This window comes from Platalea leucorodia (assembly GCF_965183815.1).
Source record: "Platalea leucorodia genome assembly, chromosome: Z".
Taxonomy (NCBI): domain Eukaryota; kingdom Metazoa; phylum Chordata; class Aves; order Pelecaniformes; family Threskiornithidae; genus Platalea; species Platalea leucorodia.
The window spans coordinates 90,025,949-90,044,748 of record NC_138858.1 but is presented as its reverse complement, the minus strand read 5'-3'; the positions used below and the strand labels follow the sequence as shown (position 1 = coordinate 90,044,748).

General features: G+C 40.4%; 2 protein-coding genes across 2 annotated transcripts in view; both read left to right on the top strand.

Moving 5' to 3' along the window:
* LOC309602389 (serine/threonine-protein phosphatase 2A 55 kDa regulatory subunit B alpha isoform) overlaps window positions 1–416 on the top strand; it is a 45,566-nt gene extending 45,150 nt beyond the window's left edge. The window contains exon 11 of the transcript XR_014230651.1: window positions 92–416. The gene's annotated coding sequence lies outside the window, so the exon portion shown is untranslated. The remainder of the gene's footprint in view (window positions 1–91) is intronic.
* Window positions 417–4,254: 3,838 nt separating this feature from the next.
* Window positions 4,255–17,988, top strand: LOC309602800 (BCL2/adenovirus E1B 19 kDa protein-interacting protein 3-like). The gene is made up of 6 exons (XM_082336757.1): window positions 4,255–4,437; window positions 9,845–10,031; window positions 11,794–11,866; window positions 13,683–13,786; window positions 14,575–14,724; window positions 16,006–17,988. Exons 1-6 carry the CDS (start codon window positions 4,353–4,355, stop codon window positions 16,052–16,054), a joined length of 648 nt encoding a protein of 215 aa, XP_082192883.1. The 5' UTR covers window positions 4,255–4,352; the 3' UTR covers window positions 16,055–17,988.
* The last annotated feature ends 812 nt before the right edge of the window (window positions 17,989–18,800 follow it).

Sequence of the window (18,800 nt, the reverse complement as noted above, 5' to 3'; positions counted from 1 at the left end):
TCTTATATTTTATTAATAAAAGTATGCATAGAATACATTTTGTCAGGTTGCTTTTTATCTTTCCTGTCCCTCTCCTTTTCTTTCTTTACAGGTATTTTTGCAATTGCTGATCTCTATCCCTACTGCACACTGAACGACACCCACTCTGCTAGCTTCTGCGTTGCGATTTCGGGGCCTTATCCTAGGCAGCCTGCCAGGCAGGGTGGCTGTTGGGGTACTTCTGCCCTCCACCAACACACAGACTCACAGAAAAGCAGCCGCTCCGTTCCAGCGGTCTCTTCCAGTGCCCGGTGAAACCAATGCAAATTCTCAATTCTCAGTCCTCGAATGCTGGACTAAATACGCAAGAGGAGTTCTGTTCCCTCGCGTCTTGTCTTGAAGCCCGTGATGCTACCTAAATGCCAACAACCACCACTTATGGGGTTAGTATCTGCCAAATTACAACGGTACTCTAAACCACAGCGATACTATTGCCAACGATTAATGTTCAGTGTAAGTTCGTTATCCGACCGGTACGATGCTGAGGTGTAGGCAGGTTCTGTGGCTGAAGTCCCTTCACCATTTTCCTGCTGAGAAGTGGCTGCTGCCTTGAAAACGTTGAATATGCAGCAACACCCTACTTGCCCCTCTTATTATTTAAATACATGTTCTTTTATTCTCAGCCTAATTGGAAAAAGTTCAGTGCTGATAAGCAGAAACCTGTACTTTTCCCCTTCTTGGATGCTGGCATACTAATCTTTTGACATTTTCTTTTATTGGCAGCTCGGGAATTGGGTAGTGTTAGGCAGGACATCGCTAGGAAGTAATTTCCTGCGCACTGGTCTTCAGCTCTTCATCGCGGGCTGTAGAGAAGGTGTAGTCTCCCCGCTCACAATGTACGCTTCTGACTGTAACTGAACAAGAGGAGATGTTTCCTTTTGCCTGCCCTTTCCCATGTAATGGGCTGTTGTACATGGAAGCACTGGTGTATTGAATCGGGGTGGGGAGAGGTGTGCTGGAAGTGAGGTTGCTGTGTAATGACTACCGGCGTCTTGAGTGATTTGTCTATGTTTGCTCTTTAACCTGGTATAGAAAGGTTTGGGCTCGTAAAAATGAGCGGTGGAAGAAAGCGATAGCAGTGGCTGGAATAAAAACAGTAAGCGTTTCTTTCTACTGTGATACAGCCGAGAGACTAAGAAACTGTCAATTCCATTGCGCTACACAATTTACCCTTGAATTTTAATAATCTCAACCTTTTGCAAAAAATTCATCTTTTCTTTCTCTTCTAGAAGAGAACAGCACTCGCAGTTTTTTCTGCCGCAGGCTTTTCTGTGTCGGTGCTCTCCAGTAGGAGGCAAAATGTTACCAAAGAGAGGTGGGGGCTTCAGAAACGCCAGGGATCAAGGTTAGATGTGACTGTCCCTCGAAGTCCTCTTGGGAATCGCTACTCGTCTGCAAGGACTGTGTGTTTGATCGGTTGTTGCTAAATATAAGATACAAGAAAAACATTTCCAGTACACATCATCGCTACCTCCTGCATAAAGAAACCAACTGAGGTGCGTAGGGAAAAGATGCCTTTGTGGTTGCTGGGTGCTGGGGTGGCATCCATCTTAGCAACAGGTTAGCATTTTTTTCAGCCTTGGGGCATAGAAGTACTAAATGAAGAAAAGTAATCGCAGCGTGTTTAAGATTTTAGATCATCCTTTACTCAAATTGCTTCAAACATGAGAACACCTTGGAACCATGAGAATAAACCAGTGGGATTAGCTTGGTTCAGCTCTTTGACATAAATCGGGTGGCTTGTTACTTGTTTGATTTCAACCAACTTCAAGGCTTCCTATAACTTTCTAGAAGCAAAACCTTTTTATTGCACTTCAGTACAAAAGGCCTTTCCCAGGAGTTTACAGCCATTGTTTCTCTTCTGTTAACGTGGTTTTCTGTCCCTCCAACCTTGCTATTGTCATAGCATTTTCCATCCGAGGATTCAAATTACTTTACAAACATTAATTACATCATTCAACTCCCTTAAGGAACCTGTGTAGTGGTTAGAGCACAGGGCTGAAAGTCAGGACTTGTGAATGCTATTTCTGGCTCTGCGCTGACTCACTCTATAATCTTGATCAATTTATTTCTGACTCACAAATTTTAATAGTCCCACTTTACTGATAAATATTCATGCCACAAGTATTATGCCCAGTGCTTCCTGAATGATGGAGGTGACAAATACTCATGATGCTAGCCTGTGAGTGTTAGGGTTGCAAAGTAGGAGAGGGTTTCCTAGGCAGGTTTTCTGTTCAAAATCGTAAGCAGCTCATTGTTCTGATTCCAATCCAGAATGTATCTGCGGCCCTTCTACCGTAAACAGCTGTTTTATTAAATTATTTAAATTACTGCTTTCTTTTTACTACCTGTAGCTAATTCTGTTCCAGTGATATCCGAGGGACATCCAGATTTTCCACGAGATTAGACGTTTGATACAGTCACGCAGGGTATGCAGTCAATTTGGTAGGAAAGGTCAACGTTACGAAAGGCACATTTCGAATGTCCACGCTTCGGTATTTGGACACGTGTCAACATAGCAAAGACGAACAGAAGATTTCAAACTGGTATTTAGTATGGGACGATTGTGACAGTTGTACATACAGGCTTTTTCTCTAGCTAGAAATAGTTCTGGCGCAAACAGAAAAAACGCCATTTCTTTGCATGTGTAATGGGGAGGTAACAAAAGAAAACACGAATGGGAATGGATCAGTGTGACTTCAGTCTCTGACGGTATTACTGTTACTGAACTCCTACTACGGGTACAGTAATGTGAAAAGCCACAATTTATATTCTCATGGCTGCTGATGGGAGGGGTTTATGATATAAAAGGCTCCTTTACTGCTGTTGGGAAGCAAAACGCTTATATATATGAGATGGGACTTCAGTTACAAAGTTCCACCAAAAAGACTCTAGGCCTCAAAGTAAACCTCGAAGTTTAAGTCATGTCAGATGGAGCGAGGTTAGTAAAGTTGGTTTCTCAAGCTGTGAAGGTGAATTAAATAATCATCTGTCAGGAAGTTAGTCTCGCTGGTTCTTTTTGTTAGAGAATGTCAGTGAAAAAGGAGATTAGGAACAGAAGAATCCCAGGAAAAGTTCTGCCAATAGCCATACCAAGTATCTATGAAAACTTGCTCCGCCTTGAGGAACTGACTTGCTTGATTTTGACTTTTATCTTGAAATTACTGATTTAGAAGAACCTTATTTTCTAGATGTTATCATTTCAGGAAAGCTACTTAGAATAGATAATTGGTACAGACGCTACTCATGTTACGACTGAAGAAACCTCAGCAGGGTAAGGCAGGTGTCTGCATCTGCATCCCACTGCATTTGAAAGTCTCTTCCATGGAAATTCAGTGTTGCTCCCATTCTCAGGACTGCGGTATGTGCATAAATAGCCTGAGGTTGCTTCTGCATTTTCATATTGAAAGGAAACTGTGGCGCACAGTAATAATTTCACTTTTTATAGCTATGCTTTTGCATCCCAGTTAAGAACGCGTCCAATTTTGTTGCACAGATGCCATCTTCTCTAACTGTCTGCCAATAATTAAAAAAAATTGCCATGCACGAGGTTGGTTTGTTTGCTAAACACTATCATTTCAGACGGGTATTACTTTTAATCTTAAAAACCATTAGTTCTTTCAAAGTGTCTTAACGTGGACCTACTACTTGGCTTAAAATTATCTGAGGCAAAACGAAGACTGATGAGAGGGGAAAGAAGCGTTCAGAGACTCGCACCATTGCACCATGCAGGTTTGACAGGTTGCCTCACACCCGTTGCGCTTAGGAAGGAGGATTTGCTGCAATGTCTCATGTGGAAACTCGTCTGAGCTGGAGGCTCGATGGGTACGGCGATATGGGTTTGACAGCAGAGAGCTGTGAATGCCGATCTTGTTCTTGCTGGAAGCGGAACAGGATCCACGGCCTGGAAAACGGCTGCGGGCCCTGGGGCTGAGCCTCCAGCCAGGGCGAGGGAACGCCATCAGCTGTCTCTCCTGGGAGGGCGGTGATGCCGGACGGCTCCGGAGAGCCGCCGGGGAGGGCCGGGCCGCTGCAGCCCGCCTTTCCCGCCGGCTCCCGCGCCTTTCCCTCACAGCGCGCCCGGCCCCGGCGCAGGCGCGGCGGCGGCGGCGCGACGTGCGCGAGCCCGGCGAGCGCCATGGTGCGCGGGGCGCGCGGCGCCTGCGCAGCGGCGGAGGGCGGGAGCGGCGCGGCCCGCGCCTGCGCAGTGCGAGGAGGCGGGGTGGCCGGGCCCGGAGCGGAGTCCGGGTTTGTTGTTGTTGTCCCAACCCCAGCGGCTCCTCAGTCGCCTCAGCCGCCGCTCCTGCGCCGCCATGTCCAGCCCTCAGGAGCCGCCGCAGCACAACAACAACAACAACCCGCCGGCTGAGGGGACGCACACCGAGCCGGGCCTCAACAGTGAGTGCGGCCGCCGTCAGCGCGCGGAGAGGGGCGCAGATGGGGCGGGGGGGCCCGGGGGGCCGCGACCCCCTTCCCCCCTTCTCTGGGCCGCGATTGGCGGAGGACGGGGCCGCGCGAGCCGCCGGGGGCCAATCGGCGGCGTCCGCCGGGGGGGGGGCTGTGAGGAAGAGGCGGGTGGTGAGGCCTGAGGGGGCCCGGGCGGGGGGAGGCAGCGCTTCGGCGGGGGCTGCGCGGCGGGAGCGGGGCCGGGAGCGGGGTGCCGGGGTGTCCGCGGAGCCCGGGGCGCCGAGGGCAGCGGGGGCCGCTGGACGCGGGGCTGGGAAGGCGGAGGGGGCTGCGGGGAAGGAAGGGGGGCTGCGCGCCGAAAGTGGGGCGAGCGCTCGGGGCGCTGCGGGGAGGGCCGTGGCCGGGGGGCTGCGGGGCCGGGCTGCTCCGCACGGAGCGCTGGTGGCTGAGGCGGCAGCCGGCCCGGCTGAGGTGAATCGGCCGCGGCGAGCGCAGCCGGAGGAGCGAGGTAGCGCCGTGGCTCGCTGCGAGCCGTGGAGAGCAGGAGCGGGTTTGTTTCGTGGTTAAACTGAGTTTATTCGGTGGCTGGTCTTAACAGCTAAGATGGGGATACAGCAGGGTAGGGGGAGGAGCGTGACTGTGGGAATGAGTTTATTCAGTGGCTGAGTCAATACCACTGACGTGAGCTATTTTCCTCTATATCCGGCATCGATGTCAGCTGCTCTGCTGCATCCTTTTGTTCCGAGGATAACACTAGTAAGGCACGTCGGTGGTTTTTATGTAGGCTCTCGTACTTACTTGGCAGATGCTTTTCCCTCGTTTCAAACAGCTACTTCAGTGTGTCCTTTCATTTGTTTGTAATTATTAAGGATACTGCAGTTGAAGAAGTGAATAAATTGCATTAATCATTAACTGTTACCTTCGTGGTTTACAATGAAGTCGAACTGACAATGAAGTATATTGGTTGGTTGATCTCCTGTAACTCAATGTGAATTGTATTAAAGAAGAATAAACTATGCCCATTTCATAACACTGCTATTGTGTTATGGTAACATTACACCGTGTGATAACGATGGCAGTTTACAACAATGTTCACCTGAGTCAAACAGGTATTTTGGCAAACTATTCAGGGCTGTTAGCGTACTTAAATAACAATTATGCTGTCTTGAAGTTGCGACATGCCTAGTGCCTAACTCGATGCTTACTTTAGAAGTTGCGATCTTTGATGCTTCTATAGTTTAATATTTCCTTTTTGTTTTCTGTTAGCATGTTAACTTACTCTGTGGGACACGTTGTAAGATAGGAGCAACAAGGGCTGAGTGCACAGTAAGCCTGTGCTGGATCTGCCCACGTAGCTCTTATCGCTGGGTCAGCACATAAAGGCTTAGCAAAATCAATGTGATTACTGAAGGTGGTGAGCACAAGGTATGAGAAGAAATGTTTGATGGTCTGTGCTCCGTGAACAAAACAAATGCAACCAATCAGCTCCACGTAGGCTTAGGACTGCTTTCAGATGTTCAGCTGCTCCACAATGCTTTGGTGTTATAGGTACATTTTCTGCCATTATAGAAGCTTTTCAGTGAACCTTTTCAGGCTAATGAGCTTAGACACTTATTCATTTTGTTCTGTATGTCATTTGTGCATGTTTAGGGCCTTTCATTCAAAGATCCCTTAGCACTTGAATCAAAGGTTAGAAGACCTGAGAATAAAACTGGTAACTGAATCTATGCTTTGCTGGGTTCACAAAAAAAAAAAAAGGCTTGCTTGCCTGCTCTGGGAATTCTAGATGCTTCCTATATTTTAATTATTATAAAGCTCTGTTACATATTGACAAAAAGAAGAAATCCCACCTTAGGCAGGAACGCATCTAGCTCTGCCATGGAAAATCTGCTTAATAATTACCATTATGGGAATCTGAACAGCTTTCTTTTCTTCTCTCTCTTTTTATCTTTTTTTTTTTTTTTTTTTTTTTTTTTTGGTTAATGGTGTACTTCATTGTCAAAGTGATATTTCTTAGTTTATTCAAGTTGACCATGGCTCAGACTTTTTGTGAGCTACTAGTTTAGAGTATTTTTATATGTATAAAATGTATATATGTATGTAATTTATATATTGTCCTTGATATTTCCCCACCCAGCTACCCAAATGAAATCACAGAGTGAATAAATAAAATGAGACCCCTCTTCCCCACACGTTTAGCTACCGTTGTTTAAACTACTTATGGAAAAACATGTAATTAAAATCAGTGTATATCAGTTCGTAGTGAAATAATTAGCCTTCGCACATGGCCAATATTCAAACAATTTTGGAGAAAAATACCATTCATATAAACAGTTGTGGGTTTTGTTTTTTCCCCCAAAGCGTGTGTTATGTGATTTGTGAAGGGAGGACAATTCTACCACTCTTAATTCTACCATATTTCCTGTTTTATTGTCAAATTGGAAATACGGTAAAATTAAAAGTTCTCATGTGGGTGATTAATGTAACTTCCTTAGTTTTGAAGAAAGCTTGGGGCAAAAAGCACTCTCTATTACTTGCGCGGTTTATTCTCAAATACATTCCTGTGCATCTTTTGAAAGAAGCAGGGATTTACGTCCCTCTAATCGGTCTTTGAAACTACTAGGGCTCTCTGGCTCCCTCTCCCAAACCGGTTGTGAGTGCCCGTGGGAGTATGTAGCATGTTTTAGCTTGATGTCAGATTACGCTTCCTTGAATGTATTTTGACTCATTAAAAGTGAGGTCAGATGGAGAACGTGCTGCTTGTCATGTAAACTACTGCTCGACTTGCTGGGACTCTTTACTCACAGTTTAATTTGAGTGTTCTTCCTAGTATGGCCACAACGCGTTTTAGATAAACGGCGAGTTTTGTCAGTCCGGGATAAACATTAATAAAGATTTTATTTGTGCATAATCTTAAGTGCTGTGGAGGTGTGTTCAGTAGCTGCATACTAGAGCAACCAGTTCTGATCATCTTCCGCTGGGCTTTTCCCTGCCCGTGCCTGGTGTCAGAGGAAGACGTCCCCTTGCATCTTCGCCCTCTGTTCTTTTCACATTGTTTGTCACTCACTGCTGATTTTTTAATAATAGATGTCTTTGCAGATCCTGACCATTATAACTCTCCCAATAGATGGTCTCTACTCCAAAGTGGTTATTGGGGAACGTGTAGCTTTCTGGCCTAACTGTCTTCTAAATGCAGTTGCCGCGTGCTTTTCTGCAGATGCGGCCTCTTGCTGTAAAGGTGTTGCTACAAGGCAAATCTACCTTCCTGATATAGCGCTTTCAATGTGACCTTTTTATTTTGAAATTTAGGCACCAGCAATCATAAATCTGAAATAATACAGTCTCTCTGTCTCATGCTGACTAGTCTGAGCAAAGGCTGCCTTTTCCCGGTTAACACTTCATTATCTGAAAAGCCCCGCATGTCGTACAGAGTTGGTGTCCCTCGTGTGATTGTGCACAAGAGCTCTGTGCGCACCCTAAATTCCTTGTTTGTGAATACAGCTTGGGGAAACCAGACCGTAAGCCACCAGGACTCTTAAGAGTATGATGCTTACATGGTCATCAGTATAATGGCGTAGTTAATAATTGGTACTAAGGATAAACTCTGTTTCAGCTTCACAAAATCAAGTTGAAAATAGGTGAGCTCGTTATGACGTACATCCCTTCCTGTGTCACTGATACAGTTCCCAGAGCCAAACCTTCGCTATAAAAAAAAATAAGTGCAGGCACTCTAAGGTGCATTTCAGAAGTCAAGAAATCAGTGTTAAAACTTAGAACCTGTACAAATAATGTTTAAGAAGTAGTTTTGGCTGTTGTATTTGTATCTTTAGGCTTTCTTTTCTTGAATATTTTTACCCCAGTGGTGAAGATGTCAAAACTTTAAAAAAATAAAAAAATCAACCAAACACAAAAAACCTGAAAGTGCTCACCTTCAGGTGGCATAAATTAAATTAGAAAGGAGTTGTGATGACATAATGTGCATGTGTGAAATCATTACCTGACTGATAATGGGAAATAATGTTGCATTGAAAACAGTACGTTTTTGAGAAATTGGAGATCTTTCCCTCCGTAATCATGGCTAATAAAGTAGCTGTGTGGTCAAATGATTCTTCTTGTACGTCTTAAGGAGAAGGTTGGAATTGCAATTGGATAGGGAATGTATTTGGAACACGTAGATCGGTAGAAGTCTGTTCTATCTTTACCACTCAGGACATTAAATGGTACGTTTATGAATTAAGAATATTTCCAAAACCTGTTTATTTCCAATTGTTTCCAGTTGAAACATGTCACTAATGAACATACCAGTAAATACTGGTTTGTATTTAGTTAATCTGCACATGAAGTACAAGTGAAGACATTTAAAAATAAAAATCCTCAACCTAACTACAGAGTATATGAACTTTTTAGCAGAGGCTTTTATCATTCATGATACACTCTTGCTCTTTTGTCAAATCTCAGTGCACACGTGGATATCCCATAGGTATAACTAAAAAAAAAAAGGGGGGGGAACAGTAAATCTCAACTTGTAGGCTATACAGCCTTCCCTGGCTAAGGAAAGAAAAAAAAGTGGGGGGGGAAGAGGCCGAAGTGATGGCACTGAAATTATTAACTTATTACAGGTGAGAACTCTGGCTTTCTCATGCTACTCAGTTCTTTATTTTGGCTTATTAGCAGTAAAATCTTTTAATCTAACTGCAGCGAAATGTATGTTAGCATGGTACTTCAGCCGTGTAAGGAAACGTAAGGCCTGCCTCAAGCCTCTGCTAGTCTGAATTGTGGTATGACCCATTACGGTTATGGCGGGGTAGGAGAGGTGGCAGACGGCGTCGAATGGGAGATGTTTGCTAGAGGGCCAGGGCAAAGAAAGTTGAATGAGGCCCGAGAATGGCAGCCTGCCTGATGTATATAAAAATCAGGGTTTGATTCGGGGCCTTTGGAAGTAGAGGGAAGAAGGAGAATATAAAATCACAGGTCGGGGAGTTGTGTAATAGAGGGCTAGGGGACGAAAATTTTGTTTCAAAAAGGAACGTAAAAGTAGAACAGGGAAGCGGAGCGACTAGTGTAATTGTGTGATACATAGATAATTGAAGCTTCAAACTGCAGAGAGAAATGTGGCCTATTAAAGTACTAATAGTTGAAGAGAGAGGGGACACTTCATTTGACTAGTTTTGGAAGCAGGTAGCAACAAAACATATCTTTTTAGGGGTGTTTTTGTTGATGCAAGAGGAAGAAACATGTCACTCTTGTCTGCAGGACGTGTTTGTGAGCCTTCTCCCAGCAGCAGTGTATGTTATCTGAATTCACCATATTCATGTTTTTTTCTGTGTGTAATTGATAAACTTAAGATGGGTTTTAGTTCCGCTCCTTTTAATGAAGTGACATCTGGCTGGCCCAACAGGTTCCTGGGTGGAGTTACAGATGAACGGCAATGGCAATAGCAATGATAATGGCAATGGGAAAAACGGAGGTCTGGAACATGTCCCTTCGTCATCCTCCATCCACAATGGAGACATGGAAAAAATTCTCCTGGACGCCCAGCACGAATCAGGACAGAGCAGTTCAAGAGGTAGTTCCCACTGTGACAGGTAAAGAAACGTTTGCTGTCCTGCATGCAATTTATTGCAGTTTTTAGCCAATGTAGATGTTAACGGGGGGGTAAAGCTTTTTCTCAGGCCTAAGTTTGTCATGCTCTGGTATTTGGAGCACTTGCTGGCTCATGATAACTGGCTGTCAAATAAGACAACTGACTTGAAAAATACATCGTTGCTACAGAAAGAGAAGGAATCCAGGAGCGGGAAAGTCACATCAACACCGCAGTTAAATCTCACATTGTCATAAATCACATATGGTATAAAAATTTTCTAATTTTACTGGCTCATTAATAATAATGTTATGTACATCTGCTTTATATTTAGTCAAGCATAATAAAATATATTTCTGGACTTAACAGAAAAAAAGATTCTCAGAATTTGTACTCCTTGCTTTCAGTATTCTACTCTTTTTCCTGTGAAGGCAAAATATTTCTTACTTAGCAATATAATCCTTCGAGGCACATGTGAGCATTATGATATTCTTATGTGTTCATTGTACCTTTTTTCTAGGAAGTTTTGGGGCAATTTTGGAAATACTTGAGCAGTTTCTATATATAATTTTAGCTGTCTTTCTTCTTATGCCTCCTTTGGTTTTGCTGGGTGAACGCTAACTGTTGTGTCTACTGTGTAGCTTATATAAGTGCTTGATCAGATATAAAAGCTATTTAAAATTAGTTAGGCCTGATTTAATTACTGAATGTAGTAGACTGTTTGAAAATAATCCATGGGAGTATTTCAAATAGAATGGTTACGTTTATAGAAAATAAAGTTTGTTACATCTGTGTTGCTAAGAAACGAGCTGTCAGTAGTTCAGTACTTGCCAGCCTAACCAGAAATGTTTGCTAGATGATGGTTGTCTAGTTTCTTTTACTAGCATACGATTATTTTAATCATTACCCACGTTTTAAGTGAATGAAGACAGGTTCCTCTTTTTTCTTTTTTTTTTTTTCTTTTAAACTTAATTTTTCACTTGTTAACTTTTTGGTAATTCTTTTCCCCTTTTGACAGTTGAAGTAACATACAAGAAAGGGGAGGTACTTTGATATTTTGTATTCTTTTCTAAAAGTTCTGAACAGTAAGTTGCTCTTAAATGTGGTGCTTTGGGTTTCTTTTGGATATTTCTAAAACATACCTTTCTCATGAAAGCTTAAGTAACGTTAAAAAGATGCCCTTAGTGTTTTAATGAGACACACCTGCATTGGTATATCATACAGCATTTTGTATTGTTCCTGACTTAAATTCTCTAGCATTTCCTTGGTTGAGGTGCGATAGTTGATTAATTTCTCAAGTAGATTACCAAATTTTTAATATTCAAAGTGAGGCTAACAAGGGGAATATGTATTCTTGCCCAGCATTAAAAGGTGTTTTGATGTGCAATGTTTCCGCTTTTAATGATACAAAAAGAGGTATAATTCACAATACTGGCAGTGTTATCTAAAAGAAGGAAGGGATCTACATCTTTTGTGTAGTAGTTGTAGTTTTGGGCAATGTTTTCTTTGCTTCAGTGGGAGGACGGTCAGCCCTGTTGAGAAAGGTAGGATTATAAATGGGGAAAAAATTGAAAAGATGAGGGGTTTTAGAAGACTGTTTTAACGGTATTTGTGATCTGAAGGGTAGCGTAGTCAATAACTCATCTGAATAGTGTGCAGAAGTGCATGTGGAAATGATTCAGCTGAGATGCTATTTTCACGAATGATTCTTTAGGTGACAGAGTGTAGTATGACAAAATGACATAATGAAATCAATTTTTCTTTAGCCCTTCACCTCAAGAAGATGGACAGATAACTTTTGATGTGGAAATGCACACAAGTAAAGACAGTAGTTCTCAGGTATTTTCTTCATTACCCTTTAAAATACATTAACTTTTAAAAATATTTTTTAAAGTTGTGGATATTGTGTATAGATCATATATTTATATAGATCAGTATTGGGAGTACTTGAGGGGTAGAGCAAGCTCTCTGTCATGTCAAAAGGTCTAAAATGTTATGTATTTTACATATCAAAAAAATTGCATTAAGCTACTGCTTGCTAGCCATTTTTTTTTTCATTCTGAGACCCTAAACTTGGCTGTTAGCTGCAGTACAAGCAAATAAATTCTATAAACCATATTTATTTAAAATTTGGAGGTGTCGCTTAGTCATTTGGGTAAGGCTGCTTGCTTGTCTTGTTCTTTGTTCTTGCAGGTTTTTACTCAATCTTTTTTATTAGAACTTTATATAGTACGTCCCTGTAAATAGGTACAGTGAAAAATTTTTGTGCACTCAAGCTTATGTCAGTTTAACTAAATTATCTTTTCTTTTAAGGGGTTGTTTCCAGAATAAAGTTTTATTAAATTAAAGCACATTCCAGAACAATTATTTTTTAACAACGAGGCAGGGTTAGTAAACTCTGTTTAGGCTTACATTCTGTATTAATTGAAATTTGACTTGTAGAGATTAATAGCTTTGGAGTGAGGGGAAAAATGAGGCTCCATCTCTAAACCTGAGAAATGGCCTGTTTAGTAGCAGTCATATTATGGTTTAACACTCTGCTTGCACTCTGTGTGTCGAACCTGTGTTTGAAATGTTTATATTTCTGCACAAGATTTCAGGGTGTTCGGTTTATTGCTCTACAGATAGTCAGCTCACATGATAGTGAGTAATCTCCATAATACAAACTGAGAGGAGACTAATGCTGAACTCTTAGTTTGATCATTTAATAGAATTTGCTGTCTTCAGCAGTATAAATAAAAAGCATTCCTGGAAGAATGAAACCTTGCATTTAATTTTGTCAAAGACCTGGCCGAACAGTAGGGCTGTTGCAGTTCTGCCCTATAGAGCCAGAATGATCTGAATGGAGTTGTTGGTTAGGTCTGCCGTCTCACTTTTGTGACTGTCCTATTTGATTACGTCTGGTTTTGGTATGGTTCCTACTTTAATGTTGTAAGTGGTTTATCTTATTTTACTAGGGGTTACTTAGGAAATTGTTCTAATACTAAGGAGGAGTTTGTACCAAAGTCAGTGGCGTTCTCTAGTCTTTCTAATTTATTTTTTTCCCATATGGTAACATTTGCATCTAATGATGTAATGTTAAATCTTTGGATCAAGACAATTGTAGTGTGTGCTTGCCTTTCCCTACTGCATCTGGGACGCACCCAGTAGAAGCTTCTAGCTGCAAGTAATATAAATTTCAAATTACTAATAACACCTTTAAAGAAGTCAAAATACTGTTTTTGAAACCTTTTTATTTGGCTCTCTTTCTGTACTTTAGCCAGATTCTGTACACTTTAAATCGAATGCCATCAACTTAGTTTTTGCCATTTGTAAAAACTTTGTTTAATATTTTTTGCATAATGCTGGTTTATTACATTTAGGATTAAAATAGTCCTTTTTTTTGTCAGTTTTAAAAAACCCAAACAAACAACTTGCAATGATGTGGAAGTCCTGGATATAGTAATAACATTTGTGGTATACTGACTTCTGCAGATCCTCCTGTTAGCGTAATAAAATCTCTTCTCAATAATCAGTAGGCCAAGAACACTTGCTCGTTTATCAGGTGCCACCATTCGGTGCTTATCTTTTTACTGCTGTTATTGTCGCTCTCAATTTAACACCATAAGGAGGAGCTAATTGAGTGTTATAAGGCTTGTCCCCTCTGTATTTTCAGTCTGAAGAAGAAGCAGTAGAAGGAGAGAAAGAGTTGGAAGTTTTGAAGAAAAGTGCTGACTGGGTGTCAGACTGGTCAAGTAGGCCTGAAAACATTCCTCCCAAGTGAGTTAAACTCTTTTTTTAATGAATATTCCTTTATATGAAGAAGAGAAGAATCATAAGTCGCAACTGCATGGAATTACTCTGGCTCTCCAAATAAGATCATCTTAGAAAAAGATATATTTCTCTTTGGGGAGGCTACAAAAAGTCAAAACAATGAAGTATAAAAATCTTAATAGCAACAGAATTACCTTTTCATTGAAAGTAATATAAATCCACAGCAAGCAGATTACAAGGTTGCTTGACAAAATTATAATTACTGGGAGAGCTGGGTACTTGGAGCTGGGATTCATGGGATTTAGTTTTGGCTTATTGAATGGAATAGTGTTGAGCAAGTCTCCTAAATTCTCTGTACCTTTTTTTCTTTCTATGTAAAATATGTAATGTTCATCCACGGAAGGGGAAACGTTGAGATCCTTGAATGCAAAGCATTTTTATTAAAATAGAGGATGCTGTCTAAATCTGGCAGACTTCTGTATCTCTGTTTGGAACAAAAAATGAGGCTCTTGCTAACAAATCACATCCTGAAATTCCCTCTCTCGGACCTACCTCTCTCTTCAGCTACTGCTCCCTTTGTCTCTATACTGTCTGTGTAAGTGGTCTCTCCACAATACCTCCTATTATTCTCTTTGATTCCTTACTCTATGTAAGGGATCTTTTGCTTTGATCTCTAGCTCTTTGTACTTTTAAAAAAAATGTTCCTACAGAGATCTGTGCATTTGTGTGGGGGGAAAAAAAAAGAAACAAAAAAATCTTGTTGAATTTTTCCCCCCTCCCCCCTCTTCTTTCAGGGAATTTCATTTCAGACATCCTAAACGTTCAGTGTCTTTAAGTATGAGAAAAAGTGGAGCAATGAAAAAAGGTGGCATTTTCTCTGCAGAATTTCTTAAGGTTTTCATTCCATCTCTGTTCATATCTCATGTTTTGGCTTTGGGACTAGGGTAAGTATTAATCTAATTCTCACTTCAACTTTTGCATCTGGCTTTGCTTTTCCACTTTACTTGTGTGTCAGGTGCCTGTTGAAAAGGGCTTTATCTAGAATAACTAGAGTATTGTTGCACCTTGCCCAAGACGGGCTTGGTGCACTTTTTGAAATGCAGGAAAACTTTGCAGCAATTCAAACTTTGCAGCCATTAATATGTTTTATTTCTAGAATAGATCAAGTTTCTTGTATTGAAAATGCATGGATTATAACGAATTTGCAAATAACCTTTGCAGTTATAACGTGTGCCATTTGATTATCCACGCCTTCTACTTAAATGCTTCAGGTTATAACGTAGGGAAAGTATGAATAGGATAGGTGGAAAACTGCTGTAACTTTTGCTAACCATTACAAAAACACATTGTACAAATAATGATGCTGAAGTTCTGTGTGTATGGCACATACTCTGTAATTTTTAATTTCTAATGCTGCAGTTGTGTGATATTACTGGAAGTCAAGGTTTGAATACTTAAAGAAAGATATGTGAAATGCTGGATGTGTCCTGCAAGATCAGCTACGACTGCTCAGCAATGTTTTCATTGCCGGCGTTATCCAACATAATCTGTCAGCTTGCTTAAGTCCTTACGTTATGTTTATCTGTCTTACGTTCTTCTGTGATGGGGGCAAAGACATGTACTCAAAATATGTTTTTATTTAGCTTCGTATTTGTTTCTAGGGATGTAGTTCAAGCGTCTCTTTAAATTCTTGTAAACTATCAAATAAATTAGGAGGATGGAATATATGAGAATATATTGTAAGATATTTGTACCATAGCAAAATTGTGTATTTCTGCAGCGAATTAAATCTTGCCTGGATTTATTTGTTAGAGGTCAGCGTTTGCGTAGATCCTCAATGCTCAGTGTTTTAAAGCTCACCCCCTCCCTTTATAGGCAGTACTTTATTTGTTTTACCAGAATAATCTGGGAGTGTTGCTCGGCTGTTCAAGAGCCCCTGTGTCAGGTACTCTACAAACAACGCAAAAGCTTTTGGACTGGGGTTTTCAAATGAGCTTGGGACCTGAAGAAACCCACTTTTACTGAACGTGGATAGCATCGGTCCTTCTAGGCTCATCTGAAAATCTCCCTCTTTAAGTAATTTTATAGAAGGAACGTGAAGCCCTTGGAAGAATCTCGTCTGACTGACTTGAAAGACAAATTAGAATAGCTGAGTACGTGAGGACTGTTTGGAAAACAGGGAGTATTTCTGTGAAATACGATATGCCTTATACTTTTTATTTCAGCATCTACATTGGAAAACGACTGACCACACCTTCAGCCAGCACTTACTGAAAGATGGAGTGCAAAACCTGGAAATCCACGTGACCTGTGAAGGTGTTACTGTCTCATTTAGTACATTTGACTTGAGACCATTTTAAGCATGACCCCGACTTCACCCTTTCCTTCCATATCCAGGTTTTCGCTAACTCTGGAATTCAGTATTGTGTTGGAACTCTGTTGAGGTGTTTCGCTATCCACATTCTTTCCCTCTCTCCTCCCATTCCCCTGCCTCTTGGCCTGCAAGACACGTCAGAGTTGCTGAACGGAGTTTACAACTGTCTATATGTTGCAAGGGCTTCTCTCAATGCAAAATGCCACCAGCAAGTTTTAATTTTATCAGTGATGCTGTTGCCTCCTTAAGTGCAACCTGACTTAAATTGCAGTTGTGCATGGTATAAATGTTGACTGTATTATGGTGATAAAATTAACAGTCTCTTTGGAAGAAAATTATTGATTGGAGTGAAAATGAATTTTTCTTTTGAAAAACAAGCTGGTTGTGAAATAAACTACAAAATCACTGGCAATAAAAACCACTTTAAATCAGCTTTTGGGGGACTTTACTTGGCCCCTTGTATTGGCTAACACAGTTTGATTTGCAGGAGGCAAAGACTGCATAAATTTTAAAGTAAGATAACTAAATCCATCAGCATATTTTAATATTAGGTAATTGTTGTAATCTTGTCTTTTCTATGAAGTCAGCTCCTTATTCCTTGTAGGAAAACCTCTCTGATGCCTAGAAAATATTAGAAAAGTTGCATTGTTTGCATGTGAAGAAGCTTTTCTTTTCCTTACCTGTTTTCTTAAGGGAAAATTTTAAATGTGAAATTTTCCTCTTAAAAGTAGTTTTAAATTAAGGAAGAACCCAACAGCTGTAGGTGTAGTTAGACTCTGTATAAAAGGATGTGATTCTGTTTGTTGTGGAAGCATTCACACTTACGATGATACGGCAGTTTCAGAAAGTGAAGCGTTTGACTTATCTTTAAGGGGGACAATCTTGCAGGTGCGTAAAGATTCAGAAGTTGTAAAGCTCTGAAATGTCTTCTGCAAATGAGTTTTCAATATTCCTATCTCTCATTGTTTACTGTACAATCTCCTTTGGGGATACATGGAATCTGAAAGTCACTCGTGATGTCTCATGTTAGATAGACTTCTCACTAATGTTGTTGAACTTTTATCTTAGGGAACATTAAGCCTTGTCCTCCTTCAGTGACACTTCTTTTCAAAATGTGAAGCTTTAGTACCAAATTGTTACAAAGCATTGGGACAGTCATGTCCTTAAATAGATTTTATTGGATTTCAGAACATGTAGCATGACTCTGAAGGGTAGAATACTCTTTTTTTTATATATATATGAATATATAAAAAAAAATATGGTATAGATTTTAATACTAAGTATTTAGGGAACCAATGCTAATTTTAAGACTAGCAAAAATCTCGTTTAAATAAAAACTTTAGTCGGCTGGCTTGTAGAAAATGATAAGAAAATATAGTCAGCCAGTTTGGAGAGAACAGCTACCTATAATTGTTTGCTTGCATCAGACTTTATAAAAAGTTGATTATTTGATATAGCAGTGATCGCTTGAAACAGTTGGTGCATAGAAGCTAAATCCCAATTGAGATTTGGTTTAAAAGAACTTACTTAGCTCCCAGAAAGTAAAAAAGTTAAGTACAAATTCACTGCTAAACTGTATTTATTTTTATTCTCTACTTCTGAATGCTGTTAGAGGATGCTTTCAGGGTGAAAGGGCAGTCTAACAAAAAATCCTCTTGAAGACATCTGCTTTTTTTCTTTTAGTTGTGAATACTAGTGGCACTTGAGTTGCCTCCAACTGCATATTTGTTTCAAGCGTGGATATTGGGTTTCACCCAAAGGTGGGGGAGGGAAGGGGGAAGTGGTGAAGGGTGTTTTAGATAGTATCAAGTACATCATTTTACAGTCCTAAAAACTGAGGGGACGGGAGGAAGGCTGAAACACTTTCAGTTTTAATTACAGCACCTTGTTTTGTATGGAAATTGGAATAGTGGAAAAATAGATTTTTACTAAGTAGGGAGTACTTTTTTCAAAAAAAAAAAAAAAAATTACCCCTTTCTAAATTAGAAGGTAATTCTTCTTCAGAATATCTGATAAATAATATTGCAAGCTTGTGGCTAGAGTATCAACACAGCTTAAAATATTTCAAGGAGCCGTGAAGTAAAAATTGTGAAAACTATAGATGAGGAATGGATACATGATCACTGTAACACTTGCTATGATACAATGCAGTATTTATTGATACCCTACTATAAGCTTTGGATGAAAGTCTACAACTTCTAGTTTTACAATGAACAGAAACAGATTGTTGTATAATTTGAAAAGGGGTTTCAACTATTGATAGTTGAAGTTTTGTTAAGATAAATGTTGTTTAAAAAGCTTTATACCTGTTTACAGTTTTGGAAAAAAAATGCAGGCTTCATTTTTCTTACATTCAGTGAAAACTGGCCTAGAATATTTGTAAATAGGATCAAGAAAAAAAATGCATAAACTCGCACATTAAAAATGCAGCAGGCTAACTTAACTGCAGCAAATGCATATTTACTTACTGTTTTAAAAAGTGAAAGCTGAAGATTGTTAGAAATTCAAATTTTTAATTGACATTTGTTGAAATATTGGAGTTAACTGAGCCAAAGTGATTATGCATTCTTCATAAATTAGTTAGCACTTTGTAACATATACAGTTTACAGTACATGTATAAGTTGTAGCTTATAAACATTTTGTGC

Coding starts and splice junctions, on each gene's coding strand:
- LOC309602800 (XM_082336757.1), top strand. CDS start 4,353: ATGTCCAGCCCTCAGGAGCCGCCGCAGCACAACAACAACAACAACCCG. Junction 4,438..9,844: donor CACCGAGCCGGGCCTCAACA/GTGAGTGCGGCC, acceptor CTGGCCCAACAG/GTTCCTGGGTGGAGTTACAG. Junction 14,725..16,005: donor GTTTTGGCTTTGGGACTAGG/GTAAGTATTAAT, acceptor TTTTTATTTCAG/CATCTACATTGGAAAACGAC.